Source organism: Caenorhabditis remanei, chromosome I (assembly GCF_010183535.1).
Source record: "Caenorhabditis remanei strain PX506 chromosome I, whole genome shotgun sequence".
Lineage (NCBI taxonomy): Eukaryota > Metazoa > Nematoda > Chromadorea > Rhabditida > Rhabditidae > Caenorhabditis > Caenorhabditis remanei.
In genome coordinates this window covers 11747755-11767897 of record NC_071328.1, presented here as the reverse complement: position 1 = coordinate 11767897, position 20143 = coordinate 11747755, and the positions used below count along the sequence as shown (strand labels likewise).

General features: G+C 38.8%; 5 protein-coding genes across 5 annotated transcripts; 2 read left to right on the top strand and 3 right to left on the bottom strand.

The window, feature by feature from the left end:
- Positions 1 to 654: 654 nt before the first annotated feature.
- GCK72_002611 (uncharacterized protein) lies at positions 655 to 2011 on the bottom strand (the record flags this gene model as incomplete). Its single annotated transcript, XM_003112137.2, has 4 exons — positions 655 to 1083; positions 1130 to 1189; positions 1687 to 1773; positions 1823 to 2011. 4 exons carry the CDS (start codon positions 2009 to 2011, stop codon positions 655 to 657), a joined length of 765 nt encoding a protein of 254 aa, XP_003112185.2.
- A 3533-nt stretch (positions 2012 to 5544) lies between these two features.
- GCK72_002610 (uncharacterized protein) lies at positions 5545 to 7800 on the top strand (the record flags this gene model as incomplete). The annotated part of the gene is made up of 6 exons (XM_003112114.2): positions 5545 to 5733; positions 5786 to 5885; positions 5937 to 6242; positions 6523 to 6651; positions 6707 to 6908; positions 7293 to 7800. 6 exons carry the CDS (start codon positions 5545 to 5547, stop codon positions 7798 to 7800), a joined length of 1434 nt encoding a protein of 477 aa, XP_003112162.2.
- Positions 7801 to 8102: 302 nt separating this feature from the next.
- GCK72_002608 (uncharacterized protein) lies at positions 8103 to 10476 on the bottom strand (the record flags this gene model as incomplete). Its single annotated transcript, XM_053723513.1, has 7 exons — positions 8103 to 8475; positions 8521 to 8711; positions 8767 to 9273; positions 9371 to 9657; positions 9708 to 9822; positions 9925 to 9988; positions 10286 to 10476. The coding sequence occupies 7 exons, from the start codon at positions 10474 to 10476 to the stop codon at positions 8103 to 8105; spliced, it is 1728 nt and encodes a 575-aa protein (XP_053592158.1).
- Positions 8449 to 9605, top strand: GCK72_002609 (uncharacterized protein; the record flags this gene model as incomplete). Its single annotated transcript, XM_053723514.1, has 2 exons — positions 8449 to 8650; positions 9400 to 9605. The coding sequence occupies 2 exons, from the start codon at positions 8449 to 8451 to the stop codon at positions 9603 to 9605; spliced, it is 408 nt and encodes a 135-aa protein (XP_053592159.1).
- Positions 10477 to 11257: 781 nt separating the features above from the next.
- GCK72_002607 (uncharacterized protein) lies at positions 11258 to 18626 on the bottom strand (the record flags this gene model as incomplete). Its single annotated transcript, XM_053723512.1, has 18 exons — positions 11258 to 11349; positions 11406 to 11562; positions 12084 to 12379; positions 12429 to 12729; positions 12791 to 12913; positions 14786 to 14906; positions 14954 to 15060; positions 15110 to 15406; positions 15845 to 15956; positions 16001 to 16065; positions 16115 to 16418; positions 16472 to 16722; positions 16862 to 16994; positions 17042 to 17136; positions 17204 to 17293; positions 17345 to 17657; positions 17952 to 18031; positions 18513 to 18626. The coding sequence occupies 18 exons, from the start codon at positions 18624 to 18626 to the stop codon at positions 11258 to 11260; spliced, it is 3051 nt and encodes a 1016-aa protein (XP_053592157.1).
- Positions 18627 to 20143: the final 1517 nt, after the last annotated feature.

The following is a 20143-nucleotide window of genomic DNA, read 5'->3' as shown; positions in this document are numbered from 1 at the left end:
TACCAGAAAACAGGGAATTTCAAAAAGATGGTCAAAATAGGAAGAGGGCCGTAAAACCTTTATTACAACGGCATACCGTTTTACTTTTCAAAAGTGTCAAATCGGAAGTTTCGGTTCAAAATCTCTTCCTCAGACTCCTTTAAAACGATGCAAAAATGCTCGGATGTCCCCAAGCTTATCTCGCTGAATTTTTGGATCTAAAATTCCAAGCTCTCGTGGCCTAGAAGCCCAATTCTCGGCCATGAAATTCACCTAATCATATTTAGAGTGTCAAGACGCTTCGAATGAGTATAATCATGCCTAGGTTCTAATCAAGTTGGGTCTCGCCACGAAAACTACCGTAGTCTTTGTAGGATTACTGTAGTTTTCGTGGTGAGACCCAACTTGCTCAGAACCTAGACATGATTATACTTTTCTGAAAGCTCTCGACAAGCTGATTCTGAATATTCGACGGTTTCTTTTTGAAAAAATAATATTAATTTTACATGACTAATCTAATTAAAATGAGCTGAAACTTTGAAAAAGAAGAACGTTGTGAACTATCAGATAACTGAATTGGAGGGAAAGACTGATTTGCTTCTCCTCTGAAAGACCTTGCAAGAAAGAAAAAAAATCCAAAAAAAATTCATTCATTCATTGTTTATCGTATCAGAATCACATAACAGAAGCGGCAAAGAACTTGCTCATATCGCTATGATATTGTTTGTGTTTCGTGAGAACCACAAATATATCCTTGACATATCCTTGCTTAATCTTCGGAAGTGCCTCAATTATCTTAATCAATTCCTCCGTTTGTTGATCGAAATCATCAACTGTCAATTGATAACAAATCGCTTTTTTCTCAATTGCAGTCGTCGTTTTCGCCTCACGAACATCCGCTTTCGCCTGGTCCATTTTCTTCCGAGCATCATCGAATTTCTTTCTTTGCTCCACAAAACTCTCATAATTGTCCGCGTGGAACCGCTTCATATGACGAAGATGGTAGGATTGAACATTCTGATATGCTTTTCTAGACACAGCAGCCGCCTTCATTTTGCTGGAAAAGTTCTCGAATGTTGCCACGTGGTTTTGAGGGACATAGGTCTGGAAGAGTAGGGGTTGGAAGGAGAAAAGGGAACGGAATGATTACCTTGAATTCAGCGAGTGCAGAACCCAACCGAGCGAACGAATCCTCATAGTTACTCGCGTTCTGAAAATGATGGAGTTGAAGGATGGAAGATTCTTGATTTAGTTCAATATTAGAATACGTTAAACTCAATTTGGTACCCGAATCAGAAAAACAGGGACAATTGATTTTGTGTTGTGTGACACCAAGCAAAATAGAATAATCTCTCTGTAACGTTTTAGTCCATGACGTCAGTCCTGAAGTTACGATCTTATAAGTTAGAAGCGATAGTGCTATTCTGGCGAAAACGTGGTTCTGAAGAGATGGATATTTTCAGATAATGATGAAGTTTGAGTATTACGAATTTTCAGCGTGAACTACACAATTTATTTTTGAGTTTCAAATCAAGTAAATACTTGTACCATAAAAAGTTTGTACCTTGGTTCGTTGCAGAATTATACGAAATCTGAAAGCAGGGAAAGCGATCCCACGACTTCTGCACATTTTCAGTAAGTTATTAAGTTTTCCGTGACTATTGACCCGATATTGAGAGCCATTCCGATCCAAAGCTCCTAACTTACTTTCGATGAGAACGGAATGAAGATATTCTCCAAATAACTCGCGCAGTCTCCAACGGTTTTGTCGAATTCTTCATAGTGTTTGAGGTCCTGAAACTCCCAAATTCATCACTAGAAATCTCTTTTCCAATCTCCTTACATTCATGAAATCCTGCGTCATTTCCGTCTCATCTGCCACTTTTTTGTTCACATTAAACGCAAATTTGAAGAATTTCTTTCCCTCTTTCTGGTCTGGAACTCCTTGAGATCCTCCTCCACCACTTCCTCCGACAGCTCCCTTATCACCAGTTGAACCGCCTCCAGATGAGTTCCCTCCTTCAGATGCCATTTCGATTTGTTTCCGTTTTTTGATGTGAAACTGAACAAATCGATTGTCTCAATTGCTTCAGGGATTTCTCGTATATTGTGTGGAGAGCGAAAGTTTTGAAATAAATTTGAACTGGGAGTGTTTCGAGTTTTTATATCCACGTGGAAAACGGGGTTGTCAAAAATAATAAAAGAAATTTTTTGAGTTCACGTCTGACACAACTTCACTAGCTTCATATTTTCTTGTAAAAATTTGTCGAAACGATAGGAAACTGTGGTTGTCTTTTGTCAGACAGTTTTACATTATAATTTTCACATCTTGAATTAAAAGGAATTCATGTTTCAATCTACGGTCCTTAGTCATGGAGATTAACTCTGAGTTTCCGGTTTCTAACTGTGATTCCATTGGAGCTATCCTGAATTCCAAACAATTCCAAACAGCGTTGTAGTGTCGAGAATAATGGTTGAATCGTCATTAGAACTGCCTTAAATAGTCTTGAAATTTGGATACTTTGCAAACAAACTCTTGAAGTTTGGATCAGAAAAATGTCCGAAAAAATTCGTAACTTATTGAAAATATTTTTGCTAGCCATGAACTTCACGAGAAGACTTTGCTTTTTTTAGAGTACGGATTTGTTTTCCTAACCTCACCTTCTATTTCCAAACGTTTGAAGTGTTCCTACTTAAAAAATTAAAGTTTTATGACCGTTATAAAACGGAAAATCGAGACTTTCTGACAACCTAAATGAACTGATGACGAAATATTCTAGAAATTCAGCCCAAAAGACCACCAATCAAAGAAGTTACTGTACAGTCTTGAAATCTGGATACCTTTCGTAGAAACTCTTTAATGTCTTGATCAGAAATTTGTCCGAAAAATTCGTAACTGTTGAAAGATTTTTGCTGCAGTTTCACCAAACCCTTACATGAACGTCCCTAGGTGTAACACCGTGTTCCACACTTTCTCATCATCAGCCAACATTACTCAATTTTTACAACAATACATTGGATGTATAAACTATGTAGTTGCACCCATCAAACAGAAAACGAAAATAGTTTATTTTTCATTTACTTTCTTGCAGTAACTGTAATGCTCTGACTACCGTGCCGTTCTGAAACTGATTTTTTACATCTTCATATATTTGAACGTCTTCTAAATAGTTAATTACTCTGTGGCCTGCCACAGACAACAAACATAAAAAGAACCGACACCGGTCATATCTTATCTTGGCCTCCATCTACCTGAACAACTCACTCTTTTAACGATAATATAGTTATGTATCCTCACAGTTTTCTTTTTTCCTCATTGAGGGTCCATCTGCCAACAATGTTATCTACACTTACACTTAGTTAGAACAACCTTTAATTATTCTTTTCAGTCTATTTCTCATTCAGAAAAGTGTCACTCACACCTTCTCCCTCTTATTTCTTATTGGCAGATGATGTGCACCTGCTCTCCCTCTCATTCTCTCCATCTCATTGCTCAAAATCATAGATTTCCTCCTCTGTTATAGTGTAAATTATAGTAAAAATGAAATCATACCACTTCAGTTACATCTTTACTCGCGGTGGTCTGCAATTCACACTACTCTCTCCTTATCTTTACGCGCAAAACTGAATTGTTATAAACCGGTTGATTGACATACAGGGGACACACATTTGTCTAAACTGAGACAAAACCTGATTTTTGTCAAAACTAAGTTCTAAACTAATAGCAAAAGCTTTAAATCTTCTTAAAGTTTTATTCTCTGTGGTCTCCAAAGACAGAGCCTAAGCCGACAGTCCAATCTCTTTCCAAATGCCAATCTCTTCGGCAGCCAATCTATTTCAAAAAAATATTCACCTAATTATTATTTTCAAAATACAATAACTGACTGTCTCAAAGAGAGCCGTCATTTATTATAACTGAATCAATTATGCAATTCTTGACAGCTGACAGGTCGTCTCCCATTTCACACAGTTACCTTCTCTATTGTCATTCTCATATTCCCATCGATTCTTATCTTCACATTTATAATCCTCCAAGATCCTCATTCTTTATTTTGTCGTACATTATCCAACCTTTCCATTGCTCTACCAATATTGACCAAATTACTCCATAAGTTACAGTAGTGTTTCAAGGTTACCCAACACAAAGTAGTCGTGGTTATATCATTTTGAAAGATCTTGTCTAGCTGGATCTGACAACCTAAATTCCTGGGAGCTCTGTTACTCAGCATTTGTCGTACCATAATTTCTTATTTTCCCAACTGGGATTGTGTATCCATAACTTTATCATTTATTCCAAAACACAACAGTCCTAATCAGAAACTTCAATTTGAATAGACATAACTGGTGTTTCTAAATCCCACAGCTCCCGTCACCAATGTACTCAAGATGATATCTAGGAGCGAGTTGACTTCCACTAATTACAATTGAATTCACACTCCTGATGATGATTCATCATTTTTTCTAACATTACCCAATATTTTCATTATCTTTCCAACATTTACTCATTTAACTGTACTGGGTGAATTTTATCATAGGCTTTGGTTTCTCAATATTACTACCAAAAAGATAGAATCTCTCAGAATCCCCCTTCTTCTTCTACTCCTACCCTCCTACTGACCCCTAATTTAAGGGTCAATTGGTCCTATTACAATTCACCTGTCAATAACCACTATCCTCCTTCCGCAAATAACCTCCTTTCGCCTTCGTGGTCCCTTCTTTTTTCTTTTTTCTCTTATTGATTTTTGTGGAGCACGGAATGCCCTAGTTGGCTTCTCAACCCCTGAGCATCGTGCTAGAGCTCCAGAAGTCAAAAGTTGTGCCTTCTGGTAAATTTTCATAACTTATCAAAAAATGCTTCGAAAGAGTCAAAACATGCACTGAAAGATGTGTTTTGAGTTCTTCTACAAATCCGCATTAAAAATGACAACTTTAGAAAAAAAACATTTTTTCTAGTTTTTTAAACTCAAAAATGCATTTTTCTTTTTTTCTCGATTTCTGATATTTTCTGGGTATAAACGAACAAAGAATGCAGACATGTGTTTTTTATTATGTGTGAAACAGCACTCTGTGTGTAGTTTTTGAAAGGTATGTTCGTTGTATAGTCAGAAAATATCGGAAATTGAGAAAAAAGGGAAATAAAATATTTTAGTGAAAAAATATAATTTTTTCTCTAAAATTCTAATTTTAATTATGGTTTGTAGGAAAACTAAAGACATTGTTGGTGCATATTTTCACTAGTTTGGAGCTATTTTTGATGAGTAATGAAGATTTTTTCTGAAATGCTCGTTTGGTTTTCAAAATTTTCATGTTAACTGACCATTTCTGTTTCTGAAATGTTGAAATCCCAGTCATTTCAAAACGAACAAATCCAGAATAACTAGGAAAATTTATACTTAATATTTTCCAACTTTGACATCGGAATTTTTTCTTAATTCTCAAATCTCCCTGTTTTTCAATTCGGAACTTTCTTTATTTCCATCAACTTTTCACTTCAATCCACTCTTTTACCATTCTCTAAATCTATTCCTTAATTCGATATTTTCAGTCCACCCAATCAACCAAAAGATGTCGCCATTCACCTACTCGAAGGTCGCGGCCAAGAACCTCCTCGCTCCCCTTTCCCTGACTGCTCCAGTGGCTCCAGAATGCCCAGCGAGAATTGAATTCACTGAGACAAAACTCAGTATTCAATACAAGAGAGGAGTAGAAAACACATGTAATGTGATTTTCGAAAAGGAGTACATTGAGAAGAGGGTGAGTTAAACAAAAAGCATTTTGAAATTGTTTTGTAAAAATGAAATTTCAGATCACGATCGAGATCGAGTCGTTCGGGAACACGGAGCACCAGGAAGCTCTCAAAAAAGCCGAGAGATGCTTCAGGAAAGCAATGGAGCTCTCGTATTCAGGTATGTTATTCTTGATATCTTTAAAAAATCTAATTTTTTCATTTCTTGCAGACTCCGAATGCTGGCTCACCGGATCCTACGCGGCTGGAGTGGATCTCCACACTTCGGACCTTGACTTCACGGTCAAGGCTCCATCAGTGAATGGGTCTAACCAATTCGCGAAGTTGTTGGAGATCCGAAACCGACTCAGATACATTCACATCAATAATGTGAATGTATTCGAAAAGGTTTACGTCCAGAAGGGAATGATCCCGGTTCTTCAGATGGTCCACGCGGAGACGGGAGTGTCGATTGATGTGACGATCGACAACGACACAGCCAAGAGGAACACCCAGTTGCTATGCTGGTATGGACAACGTAAGTTATTTTGGGGCGTGAACAGTGTCTGGGTGGAACCATAATTTTATTGATCGTGTAGATCAAATTTAGGGAATTATTTTTGTAGTTGGAAGTTTTTTAATAGCTAGCTTAGCTTTTGAGATACCCTTCTCAGAAGACATGGGACTAATGAGATAAGAGACGCAGACATTCAGACGCTCTAGCTTCTCTGAAACTCCCATTTACAAAAATATATGCAACGATTTGAAAAATACTTCTAATGGGTCAAGTTCACAATTTTATCTCATTTTTTTTCCAGTCGACGCAAAGTTCCCACTGCTGTGCAAAGCAGTCAAAGCATGGGCGTCGAAGGTAGGAGTGGAGGGAGCTAGCCGAGGACGACTCAACAGTTTCTCGCTGTGCATGATGGTATTAAGTTACCTTCAAGGTGAGTTGATACACTTTCATTTCAATTTCAAAATATTAATTTTATCTATTTTCAGTGGGAACCACGCCGGCGGTCCTACCGAATCTCCAGGAGATGTTCCCTGAGTTAAATGGAGAGATCAAAGTGGAGTCGGACGACTACACGAAGAGGAATCTGAGAGAGGAGATTCAGGAACAGGGCAAGTTCAAGTTCGATGAGAACAAGAGCTCCCTGGCGGCACTATTCCTGGGATGTCTCCGATACTATGCCGACTTTGAGTGAGTTTTGTTTTTCTTCTCAAAAAAATTTTAATAGTCAACTTTGATAAAATGTCACGAGATCGGAAATTCTCCTAGAGATTCAGAATTTCGATATGTAATAGATCAAGTCTAGATGTTCATTTCTGCAGTTGATAACTTTTTGGTAGCTTTTGCAGTTTTTGAGATATGCGAACTTGAAAATAGTAAGATTTCACTGTGAGAGAGGGCGCAGAGAGCTAGAGTGTCTAACTCTCTGCGTCATCTCTTCCTCTCGCTTCAAACTTTTCAAAACCTAGAGAAGCTATCAAAAAGTTTTCAACTACACATTGAAGAACTAGATTTCAGAAAAGTTGAACAATGAGAAACTTTCTAATTCTAGAAAATAATCCCCTTTTTTTGCAGCTTCTCCACCAAATGGATTTCCGTGAAAAGCGGAAAAGTGCTGGAAAAACAATGGAGCGAAGAAGGCGAACCCCTCAACGGACTCCCCCAGAAGTGCTGGTACATCGTCGTCGAGGACCCATTCCTGCCGACTCCACACAATTGCGCAGGTACGGTACAGCAGTCGGATTACGTGGAAAGAATTCAGATGGAATTCCGAGAGGAATACCATCGAATTCTAGAAACGAATACGATATTCAGTCTGTTTCCATGCAATTGGAGTCGGCGATTGATGGAAAACGGAATGAAGAGGGATCGACAGATTCACGAATGGGAGAAGAAGAAGGAGGAAGTGAACGACGTGGCCGAATGGGGAAAAACCATATGTTTGGATTGGGGAGAACCGAGAAGGAAGCAGCCAGAAGAGTATTGGAATCTGGAAATGAGAAGACAAAGAAGGTTCCCGATACTCCAACCATGGCCAGACCGTTTGATGGCGGTGTATTCTGTCGATGCCTATTTAATTTAGTTTTGTTAATAAATAGTTTTTTAAAGAAAAGTTTTTGTTTGGTTTCAATTTCAAAAGTTCGTAAAAAATTCGGGATTTCTAATGTTGCTCCGAGAAACCTAATTCTCTCTTTGAAGTATATGTAATCGGAAAAGTTGTTGCCTTTTCGGCTTTATTTTGACATTTTAAAGATTTCCCTATACCGTATTCACTCTAATATTCCGGCACCTTAACTAGGTACTCTCACTTTTTTCAACATGTTCAATCTTTCATTCAATCGTACATCACTCCGAAAACCCAAAAAGTTCAATCAATCAAAAGGTTCAATGTTTCCTCTTGAAAATCCGATTTGCGAAACGTCTCCAAGCACTCGACTTGCTCTTTTCCTCCTTCTTCTCTTCTTCTTTTTTCTCAATAATCGAAACTTTTGGAGAAATTGGAGAAGACTTCGTAGACGGCGAAGATTTTGAAGAAGACGCTTCAGAAGTCGGTGTCGACGATCCAGATGACGATGTGGATGGTCCAGAAGGTTTCGGTGGAGATGCACTTCTTCTTGCATTCCTGTGTTTTTTCTCTCTTTTTCTATCCTTTTCTTTTTCTCTTTCCTCCGATTTCTTCAGTTTTCTCAATAATTTCTGTTTTCGAGTCTCCTTTCCTTTACGTTTTCGAATGACAGCAGTGTGGCGTTGGCGGATTCTAGAAGATTCGAAAACTTGGAAAAATAAGTTTTATTTGATCTACCTCTCAGGAGCATTCACAAAAATATCGGATGATTTTGGAGGCGGACTTCCGAAGAACGATCCTGTGAACAATGGAACACCCTGGACCATTATGATGTATGTGAATGGAGAATCGATTCGAGCTGCATATGGTTTGTGTATATGAAGGAGACCTTCTGGATTCAGTCGGTCATGGAACGTCTTCTGCAGGGCCTGGAAAACATGAGAATTTTGATTTTTAAAAAAAGTTTTTGTCCCAGTTCTCTACGGATTCAACCAAACTAGCCTTCTGTGACTCGGACTCCTTCTCAAACTTCTTCTTGATTACCGTATTCCCATTGATCCCTTCACTTCCAACTTTCAGACTTGTCCAATGCCATAACGAAGCCATCGGAGGTGCCTTCTGACTCTGTCCGAGATCTGGTTGCACTCCATTCCTCATCAAATTCTTCCACAAATCATGACAACCACTGACTTGAAACTGGGGAATCAGAAGTTTTCCTTGGGGAATCCATTGCGATGCAAACAATTCATCGAGCATTTTTGAGAGACTTTGAGCGGATAATTGACGGTTTACATAAGGGAGATGGCCAATGAAATGGGGTCGGAGAAAGATAAGACTTCCGAAAGAATCAGATCCGAACTTGAATGGAACCTCGAACACTTCGAAGTTCTCCATTTGAACTGTTCGGTAAGTTGTGCGAATTTCGAAGAACACTTCGTATTTCTTCTTATGGTATGTGACAGCAAAACGGTGCATTCCTGCTTTTTTGGTCTGAAAATTTATAGATAAGCGGGACTTTGTGGAGCAAGAGCCAACTTGTAGAGCATGAACTGTGGGTCATATTTTATCAATAGAGCGCACTTCATACCTTTCCATGCCACTTGGCATTTAATCCAGCTGATCCATATCCATTAGTCGACAATAACGAAGGACGATTGAATGAAACAGGTGAGAAGGTTAGTGAATTCAAATATTTAGTGACTCTCGACGGACGAATCGATGCGAAAACTTGTTGGTTTGCCACCTCGTTACTACGAATCATCAGCTCCTTGCTTACTGTAGTCGTCGGTTCTTCGTCAACTAGGAATCGAACGAAGCAATAGAATTGATGAGGGGAACGAAGTTCGGTTAGTTTGACACTCATTTCACGGATCTCTGGGAGACGATAGGTACATAAATTGTCGTAAGATCTGATGCATTCTTACCCTGAATGTCTGAATCTGTCAATTCAAAAAGACGTCGAAGAGTCATCGTCATTGAGTGTTCGGATGCAAGTGTGACGACGACATACATCAGAATTGAGGTTGCTGGGCAGTAGATCTGGAGAAGATTAGTATAATATCAAAAATGGGTTTGCAAGTGTGCTCTACGGAAACCGAGAAATTCGGTAGAGCGCGTTTGCAAAATCTAATGAATACTTACCATGTTGAATTGTGGATTTTTGGCAAAAATTGGGCAGGTGGTGTTGATGCAAGAGGCGGTCCATCTGAAATGTTGTTGCAGAGATAAATTAGAAATGGGAAAGTGTAAACGAAGAGGAGATGCTAAAAGAATGGGAGATGCTAAAAGTGTCTGTGTCGCTTATCAGTTATCAATATAGCGCATATGAAGCGTGCAATGTTTCAAATGTTATGAGTTTTCTGTTTCTCAGTAGAGCGCGTTTCCAAAATTTCGAAACTTAAACAAATTCTGAGAGCACGGTGGCGTCGCGGCTACAATTTCAATCTCTTTTTCAAAATAACTCTTTCCCCCGAGCCACTTTCTCAATGGAGCGTATCCAAACCTGAGCGTAACTCTCTCCCCATCCGACGAGTTGATGCTTTCAATTGAATCATGTCTATTGCCGGAAACCAGTGACAACACTTTCCGAAATGGATTCCACGAGGAGCGAGTTTTGCTTCGAGATTCTGAAAACTCACATGGATCCTCTCTCTTCTCTCTCCACTTACCTTTACTTTTTGAAGTGTCAGACATTTCTAGAGAAACGAGAACAAATTGTGGTAAAATGAGAGAAATGAAGTGGATGGACAATCAACAGAGCACTTCGAGACACACGTTGATATTGTGAGAATGATCGGAGGAAGGAAAAAATGGGGGCGGGGTCACGTTATGAATATGCAAATTTCTGATTTTTAAGGGAGCTGAATGAGGTGATAAAACTAAATATTCATGGGGGATGGATGATTCATGCAAAGATGGGAAAAGTTTTGTATTTCTATTATTTTTTGTTGGGAATTTTTTATGAATTGATCAATGAAAAGTTTGAATATGGAATACCATATTCCTTCTCAGAAATCGGTGGTTTTCGAAAAAAATTTCGGACAGTTTTCAAAAAAACTGTTCGAAAAATTTAACAGGTTTCTGGGGGTCCGTCCTTGAAATACTTACAGTTTTAATTCGAATTCAAGATTTTTGCTTCCGAAAAACTCATTTTTCAGTCAGTTTTCTTGAATTTTTTTTTCGAATATATCGGTGTTTTCGGAAAAAAAGTTTTCGAACATTTTTGGGAAACGTTTTTTGCACAGTCCGGATCCCGACGTTCCAACTTCATCTTGTTGATTCTTGTTATTCTCATTTCCAGAAAAACTCAAGAAAAAACCAGTTCATAAATTCAAAATCACAAAATGAAACAAATAAAATAAAATACCCATCAAAAATTACAACAAAGAAAAACTACAAATTCTCTCAAAATAAATCAACCCGTTTTGTGAAAGAGTTATGCCAAAATTCAGATATGAAATTCAAATTAAAACGTCTATAACTTCTGTAAATCGAACACTTCATCCTCGTCTTCGTCATCCGATTTGTATAATGGAATTCTTTCGAATCCGTGATTTGATCCGATTCCTGGAATAATTTGTGGATTGATAGGATAAAAAGAACTTTATAAAAGTTTCACTAACCATTAAAGAAACCTCTCCTATTCAGGACTGAAGTCACTCGTTGTCGACACATAAATGTACAGCAAACAATCATAAGAATAGATGCGATCGTGATAATAACCATATTAGACGACTGCACTCCAATGAACTTTTCACTCGTGGGATGTTTATCAGATATCTGAAATAACAAGGAGTATGAATGGTTTTTGAAAATTCATCGAAAATTTGATTTTTTTTTTAGCCCAAAAAATGAATATTTCTAGTTTTTCAGAAATGTCTGAAATTGTGGGCGGAGCCTACTAGGAGTTGAATATTTTTATGATTAGAGAGCTTGAGACGTGGGGATTCTGAATCTGTCTTTAAATTTTTAGTAATCTAAAAATGAGCGGGGATACAGAAGCTTGAAGTGGTGTGATTAAAAATGAGCTGGATCAATTTTCGGTGAAACTTCGTCTGAAAATAGAGTTTTTCGATAAAAATTTGTCTCAAAATGAATTTTTCGGTGAAATATCGCCGAAAATAAACTTTTTCTGTAAAAATTAGTCTAAAATTAATTTTTTCGCCTAAATTCGTCTAAAAAATGAATTTTCTCGTCTAAATTCGTCTAAAAATGGATTTTTTCAGTGAAAATTCGAAAACAAGTCTGGCAAGCGCGCTTTAATGCTATTATCAACAGAGCGCATTTGCCATCCAACTCACCACAACAGCAAATTGAGCGTGCATTTGACCTCCAGGCGTCCTAACTTTCACTAGATGCTCTCCATTCGGAAGTGGAATAAACCGTCTTCCTCCTCTCAAAAGTGGAAGACTTTTATGCATATGATCTACTGAAACGGTCATTCCATCCACTCCTCCAATTATTCGAACTCCTCGAGTCCTTTCGATTAGAGCACTTTTCATCGATCGCTGATTCTCAGAATAGAGATGTCCACTGGCCATATTTTCATAGCAACATCCGATTTGGACGAGGAGTGCGTCCAGATTGTCAGCAGGGTCTGAAAATAACTCGATTGAGAAAAAGCAGATCTACGAGATTTCCCTTACGATCAACTCCAGATTTATCCATTCTCGACGCATTATCATTCCATGAAAACGCGCGAATCGCTTCTTTCTCATTCGGGAATCCCTTTGCACATCCTTCTGATTCCGTAGATTTCATCAAATCATGATTTGCTCGATAGGTTTCAGCAATCGACTTCCCGATCCCAATCGTATCATTTATATATCTAACTTTCATTCCTCCAGTCGCCAAAACTATAACAAAATCGAGTTCTGGAACAGCTCCAATCGCTTCGTCGAATAACAATTTGAATGGAGAAATCGTATCGTAGTCGTGACAGTTTAGCTGGAAATTATAATCTATAAATACCTATTCAGAATTTCGAAATCTGAAAAAAACGACGTACCTGAGTATGTGGGATTTCCGGCATGAAAACCAACGTCGACTTGTCCAAAATATCAGAGAATTGAGATTTGGTATCAGGGTTACAGTATGTTGACATCATTTCGTATGCCATCGCTTCGGTTCTCTGAAAAAAACTTCGAGTTTGAATGAATTTCACGAAGTCAGGATTAATCAAAACATTCCAAGTTTCGGATATCTTATAGATCAATTATTGATCTACATTTTTGCTGTTGACAACTTTTTGATAACATTTCTCTTACTCCAGATACATGCATTTGAAGACAAGTCTCTCTGCGATCTCTCCGTGAAGCTACCATCTTTGAAGACTTGTACTTTCAAATCTTGGGAAAATTCTGTTATACCCCCCCCCACCCTGTTATGCCACCCCCCCCCCCCCATGTTGGAAAACCCCCCCACGCCGTGCAAAAGTGGGGGGTCCAAACGGTGGGGGGCTTAAACAGAACCGTTCGGTGGGGGGATATGTTCGAATCTGTTAGTTCCCCCCACCGTTGATTTGGGGGGCTTTATTCGCATATCTGGAAATTTTTAATTATAACCCCCCACGATATTCTATTATGAACCCCCAAACCCCTATGTTGGCATAACCCCCCACTGGGGGTTATATTCAAATGTACGGGGGTGCATATTGGAATGGTGGGGGTGCATATTCAAATGGTGGGGGCCTATATTCAAACGGTGGGGGTGTACATTCAAATGGTTTTCCGGATTTCTAAGAAACCTAAGCCTAAGAGAATGGTGAAAAGTGGTCCCTCACATGGTGGGGGTGTATATTCAAATGGTGGGGGCCTATATTCAAACGGTGGGGGTGTATATTCAAATGGTGGGGGTGTATATTCAAATGGTGGGGGCCTATATTCAAACGGTGGGGGTGTATATTCAAATGGTGGGGGCCTATATTCAAATGGTGGGGGCCTATATTCAAACGGTGGGGGTGTATATTCAAATGGTGGGGGCCTATATTCAAATGGTGGGGGGTTATATTCAAATGGTGGGGGGTTATATTCAAATGGTGGGGGCCTATATTCAAATAATGAGAATTCGAAATCTGGTGTGAAAAAACACTTCGCTGCTAAATATGCTTGAGGGCCCTATTTGGACGTCGTAACTGAAATTATCTCAAATTTTTGTCAAAATTTTGAGTGAAAAAATAGACGCGACCTCTACAAAGCGGAATTGTAATTTAAAAGTCGGTAAAATATGAAGAAATAGTCCAAAAATAGGCAAATAGTCGAAAAAATCCCGAAAAATTAATAATTTCGAAAATATTGATCAGCCTAAACAAACAACTGATAGAGCCCCCCACACCTCCCTTTAAAGGATAAACACTGATATGCTCCCCCACCACTCTGATCAAGCGTTTGTGGGGGGGGGGGGGGGGGGGGGTTTTCCAACATTTATGCCAGGGGGGGTTTAACGAAGTTTTCCGGGGGGTTATAACAGAATCATCCCCAAATCTTGAATAGCTATCGAAAAGTTTTCAACTGCAAAAGTGAAGATCTAGAGTTGATTTATAACAGACTTGTCAAAAATCGGGCCGGGCCGGGCCGGGCCGAGATTTTTCTTGACCGGGCCGGGCCGGGCCGAAATTTCTCTTCGTCCGGCCCGGCCCGGTCGGCCCGGATTCAAAAATGGGTACCCATTTTTACCAATTTTTTTTTGAAATTTTTCGAAAAAAAGAGTAAAAATGCTTAAATTATCATACATATTTACATTTTGATTCAATTTTAAATGTTGATTCGAAAACTATACTTTTTTCAAAAAAGTTCAAAAAAGTTCAAAAAATTTCCAAAAATTTCCAAAAAAAAGTTGAAAAACAAAAAATGTTTTGAAAAAATGTTTCAAAACGGGCCGGGCCGAGATTTTTCCTGATTTTGGCCCGGCCCGGCCCGTGACAAGTCTGATTTATAATATATCAAAAATTTGGCAACCTAGAAAAACAGGTTTTCATGTGGCACGCTTTGCAATCAAAACCCACCTTCTCAACAGCAGCGATAAGTGTGTATGGAGGCTTTCCAGATCCCATCAAATAGAATTTATTGGCTCCATGAGTCAACTCTTGAACACATTCTTTCCGTTGGAGCTCTGCAACGGCGGCGCTGAAAATATATAGATGAAAATAGAACAAAAATGAAATATTCAGTACTTGGTGACCAAAATCATTTGATCCGGCGTGAAGTGATCTCCCGGATGAGCCGATGGAACCACTGAGAACTCGCTGACACTGTCCTTGATTAATTCATTTTTGATCATCTGAAAATAATTTTTTTTCAGATTTACAATGAATCATTGGTTAACTCACATCAGCAATAGTCCCAATAGTCGCCGCCTTCTTCTGTAGATCCTTCGCATCACAACCAATCGATATTCCCAATTCGAATGCTTTCTTCAATTGAAGATCATCAACTCTCAACGCCGTTTTCGATTCGAGAAGTTTCCTATCACACTCTATCGAATTTCCGAGTGCTTTCAGCAGAGATTCATCCATTTTCGCCTTGTCGAAAAGTCTCGGTTCGTTTTCAGAGACACTGAATGTCACTGTCTCTACAATTCCTTCACTGATAATCAGTACGGCTGCCGGGTCAAAGTCGGAGAGACGCTGGAATGAAGGAACGGATTGATGGATAGGTGGATGAGGGAGAAAAGAAGAAGACTGAGAAGACGCCGAGAAGTCAGACACTCTAACTTCTCTGCACTCTCTTATTCTCGGTAGTCTATCTTTGAAGACGCGTATCTAAAAAGCTGGAAGAGATTTCAAAAAGTTGTCAACTGGAAAAATAAAGCTCCGGACTTCATCTATATTATATTAAAAATTCGAAACATTAGAGCATCAATATGCTTCGTGGCACTCTTTCAAAAAAAAAAAATTTCAAACCTAACCCTGACCGATCTTCAAGAGCTTGTATTAAAACAGCTATAAGCGCTATATAAAAGTTGAAAACTACAAAAATTTAGCTCTACGCTTGACAAATTCAAATTTTTAAAATTTGATCTATTTATAATTTCATTTGACTGAAAAAACTGGAAAGAAACTCACCCCCTTCAACTCATTCGTCATATTCGGAATCAGCATCAACGAGACATCTTTGTCGATCACAAAGTCTCCGGTACACGTCAATCGAGCCAATTCGTCAACCGCTTCGCCGCCACTGAAATTGAAAAATTTTGAAAATCCAGAAGCTTGCTTACTCACATTTCATCAAATGATAAGACTGCGATCAGGTTCTTTCCTCTTCCACGAATGTAGAGCTCAGATTTCTGAAAATTCTCTCTCTCAGCATCTAGATCATATTCTACTGAGTCTTACTGTTTCATTATCCCCACACGCCAACAGTGTGATATCATGTCTCACTGCGCGTGCTCCTGGTATCACAGTCACCGTAAACGTATCCGATTCCAATCCTCTCGCAGATACAGTAACCTGATGATCTCCCGGTGGAAGAAGTCTCCAGTATTCTCCAGATTCTGTTGAGATTATATCTTTTCCAGTATCAACAGAAATGGTTGCATTTGCTACTGTATTATTGTTTCTGTCCGTGACAAGACCTGTGACTCCAGTCAAACCCATTTCCATGAATGAGAGCAAAGAGTATTGATGTTCTTCCCATAATCTGAAATTCAGTTAATTGGCGAATTAATTAAATCAAAAGTTAATTAGTCTCACTTTGGCATCATATCATCCGTGGGGAACTTGAAACATCCCATTTCTACAGTAATCTCCAAACAATTCGTGTTTTCGTATTGCCAATCTTGCATTCCACCAGCCAAATGATACCATCCTGCTCCGTTCGTAATACCGTTGATGAAGTTATCTCCATCAGCAGACAGTCCACATCGTCTTCCAGTTTTCCACATTTTCGTGTGAGCTCTCGCGTATCGATAACTCAATTCCACAAATAACTTGTCGTCGGCGCTCTGAAATTATCCCGTTTATGTATGCAAAGGAAAGCTTCAGAACAGGTCACTGGTGTTGCGCAGCAGGTTGCCTCACAAATGGTGGTTTGCGGGTTCGAGTCCGATCTCGCGCAATTCTTTTTTTCAAATCAAAACTCACTGCAGTATAAATCCCGTCTTGTCCGGTAACCGAGTCATCATATGGATAATTGGCAACTAAACTTCCTCCATGCAAATTTGTGCTCAACACGAATGGATACGATTGAAGCCATTTCATCACAGCAATGTTTTCTCTGAAATCGTAGAGTTACGGAACTGAAAAAGGGAGAATTTGACCTACATTTCAGGATCAGAGCCTCCAGAAGATTCTCGATGTTCCGGGTATTTTGTGGGGAAGTTACGGTTAAGGTCGACGTCATTGGCGTTGGCACGACCCTAAGAAACATGAGAGCTCAAATTTTTCTCAAAAAATAGAATTAGCATGAAAAGTTACGACACCTACCATGGCTGAAATTCGATCCCCAGCGAATCCTTTCTCGTATCCATCTGGATTCATTGAAGGCATCAAATGGTATCTTGCATTGTCCACCAGCTGAAAAATCCCATTAATTTTATCAAAAATTTAAAAAATATACCAACTCACATCCGTCAAATACTTATTCCTCCCGTAATTCAAACATAGAATTTCAGCGAGATACAGTACTGCTTCTCGACCGACGACCTCATTTCCATGCATATTTCCGACAATTTTAAGCTCCGCCTCCAGTAGTTCGTGTTCTTTTGGCTTATCCGACACAATTAATACCCATAATTCTCTACCTTCAGTAGATTTTCCAGCAGAATACAGATGAGTAATATTGGGATAATTGAGACGGAGAGCCTGAAGCCACGCTGTCATTTCATTGTAGTTGTGGTTCTTGAGACGAGTTGAGTAGATATTGATGAAGTCACCAACTCTGGAAATTCAATGAAAAATTGACCAACTTTGATGAAATTTCACAAGATCAGAAGATGCTCAATTTTCTTGAGTGAAGGTATTTTGAATACCTTGAATATGGATTTTTATTTTTGCAGTTGACACAATTGCTCTATCTCAAGTGGTTTTTGAGTTATGCCTTCTATAATACATGCAACTAAAACGGTGAGATGAAAGGAGGGGGAGACGCAGAGAAGTCAGACACTCTGGCTTCTCTGCGCTCTCTTCTTGGTTCAGTGATATAAGTTGTGTGAAAATAATAGAATAGACTCACTTCGTTTTCATTGTATCCCATGTCGGAAAGAATGTAGTGTTCTTTTTGTCATTTCCAAAGTAGCGAGTCAGGGCGTCTTGCTGAAAAAAAACAGTTTTCAGAAAGAGAAAATAGGGATTTTCGGTTCTGAAAAAAACTTCCAACATTCTGGAGTCTACAGTACTTCTGCTAACTATTCAAAATTGGTTGACTTTGAGAGCTTACATGTTGTCAAGTTTTAAGTTTTTATATTCTTTTGATTGATGCGATCTTTGTTTTTGTAGTTGATAAATTTTCGATATCTCTGTAAGCTTTTGAGATTCACAACTTCCATTTTGACATCTGAAAGTGACGGGAAAGAGAGTGTGGGGAAAGAGAGACGCCGATAATTCAGACACTCTAGCTTCTCTGCACTCTCACTTTCCTTATCTTGACTGCAAAGGTGTGTATCTCAGAAACTAGAAGAGCTATCAAAAAAGTGTCAACTACAAAAATATATATCTAAATATGATCTACACAACAAATATAAATTCAGAGCAATCGGACAACTACTGACTCCACGGGACACTCTAAAACTCTTACCTCTGCCATTTCATTCTCCCTTTCTGATGCGAAAATATCGGCTTTCCATGATAGATCTTGTTGAGCCCATGTGGTGGAAATTACCAGAAGAAAGAGACCGAAAAGCGGTCTCATTTCTGAAAAAAGACTGGTTTATTGTTAGAGAAAAATGAAAAAGAAGACAAGAAAACTGAGCTGAATTTTGATTGATGCGTGGGAAAAAGAGATAGAAAAGGGAAAAAGAAAAGGATGTTTTTCGATTGTATGATCAGCTGAATGGGATGAAACGACGAGCATTCTAGACATATTTTTGTATCTGAACTTCAGATTCTGAAGTTTCAATTGTTTCTGGTGTTGGGCTGGAGTGAAGAGAGAGAGAGAGAGAGAGAGAGAGAGAGAAAGAACTTGAGACTTACTATTAGAGATAGATATGCATATGCGCTTCATTGATATTTGAAATTTGAAAAATAATCAAATTTAGCGATAGAGCGCGATTACACAGTGAGCAGTTTTCGGCCTGTGAGAAACTTCGCTCTACCGAAACTAAAGCAGATGAATGGGAAGAAGAGAGAGGCAGATATCAGTGGAGCGAGGTTATGAAAAGTATACAAGGGAAAATTCAAAAATAATTAAACTTTTTGGGAAAATTGAACTCTACCGAACTTGAGGACTTGCACAAAAATAGAAAATCGTGATTTTTTTCAATCGAATCCCGGTGAAGTGGGTTACTTAAAGAATAACATCGCTGATAGAGAATACATAAAAACTACAGTAACCCTTCCTCCTGATTCCGAAATTCCTAAATTCTCAGAATTCGAAAACAGCAGGAACAGTTCAAGACTAGTAGTTCATTCAACGTTTCCACCCCAGTCATTCCACTATTCAAACAGTTTTCAAAACGAGAGATAAAACTTGGAACGAGACGCAGACATGAAACAAATAGGTGAAACAGAACAAGGTGAAAAAATAGTATGGAGTTGAGAGAGAAGTTAGAGAAAGAAAAATAACCATTTCGGCAAATAGAAAAAGACGATTCGAAATGAGAAATCAGTTGAGGAGGAGAGCTGTCAATAATCAAGATTCGAATGGATTGGGAAAATATGGAAAAACGTTTGTAAGGAAGAAATGATTTTATTGAGAAAAAGGTGTATTGAATGGAGAGAAACGAGAGCAGAATGCAGAATGTAAACATTCGGAAATAAATATCGAATCGGGGAAAAAATTGGAAAAAAAGAGAGAGGGAACGGCATGGAACTTGATTGGAATATCGAGGGAGGGGTGGCTTGGAAAGGTGGTCAAAGCTGAAGAAAACGTGCTCCGTGGAAATTAGCGGTTTCGGTAGAGCGTGGTTACTAGTTTTAAAGGAGGGCGGACAGCTAAAAATACGTATTTTTCTTATTCATCTAGAATAAAGGTACTGGGCATACAATGATATTCTGATACACAAAAGATCATGAACCGCCATCTTTTACTGGAAATCTGACATCTTAATTAGGCGACCACAGTTAGCGAATTATGCAACTTCCTATAGGAAAAATGAGAGGCGGTGCCGCACGCTTCATTTGGCTCAACTGGTAGAGAGTTAGACTTTTGATTGAACAGCTCGACACTCTATGGTTCGACCCCCACAGACGACAATTTTTTTTTGCTTT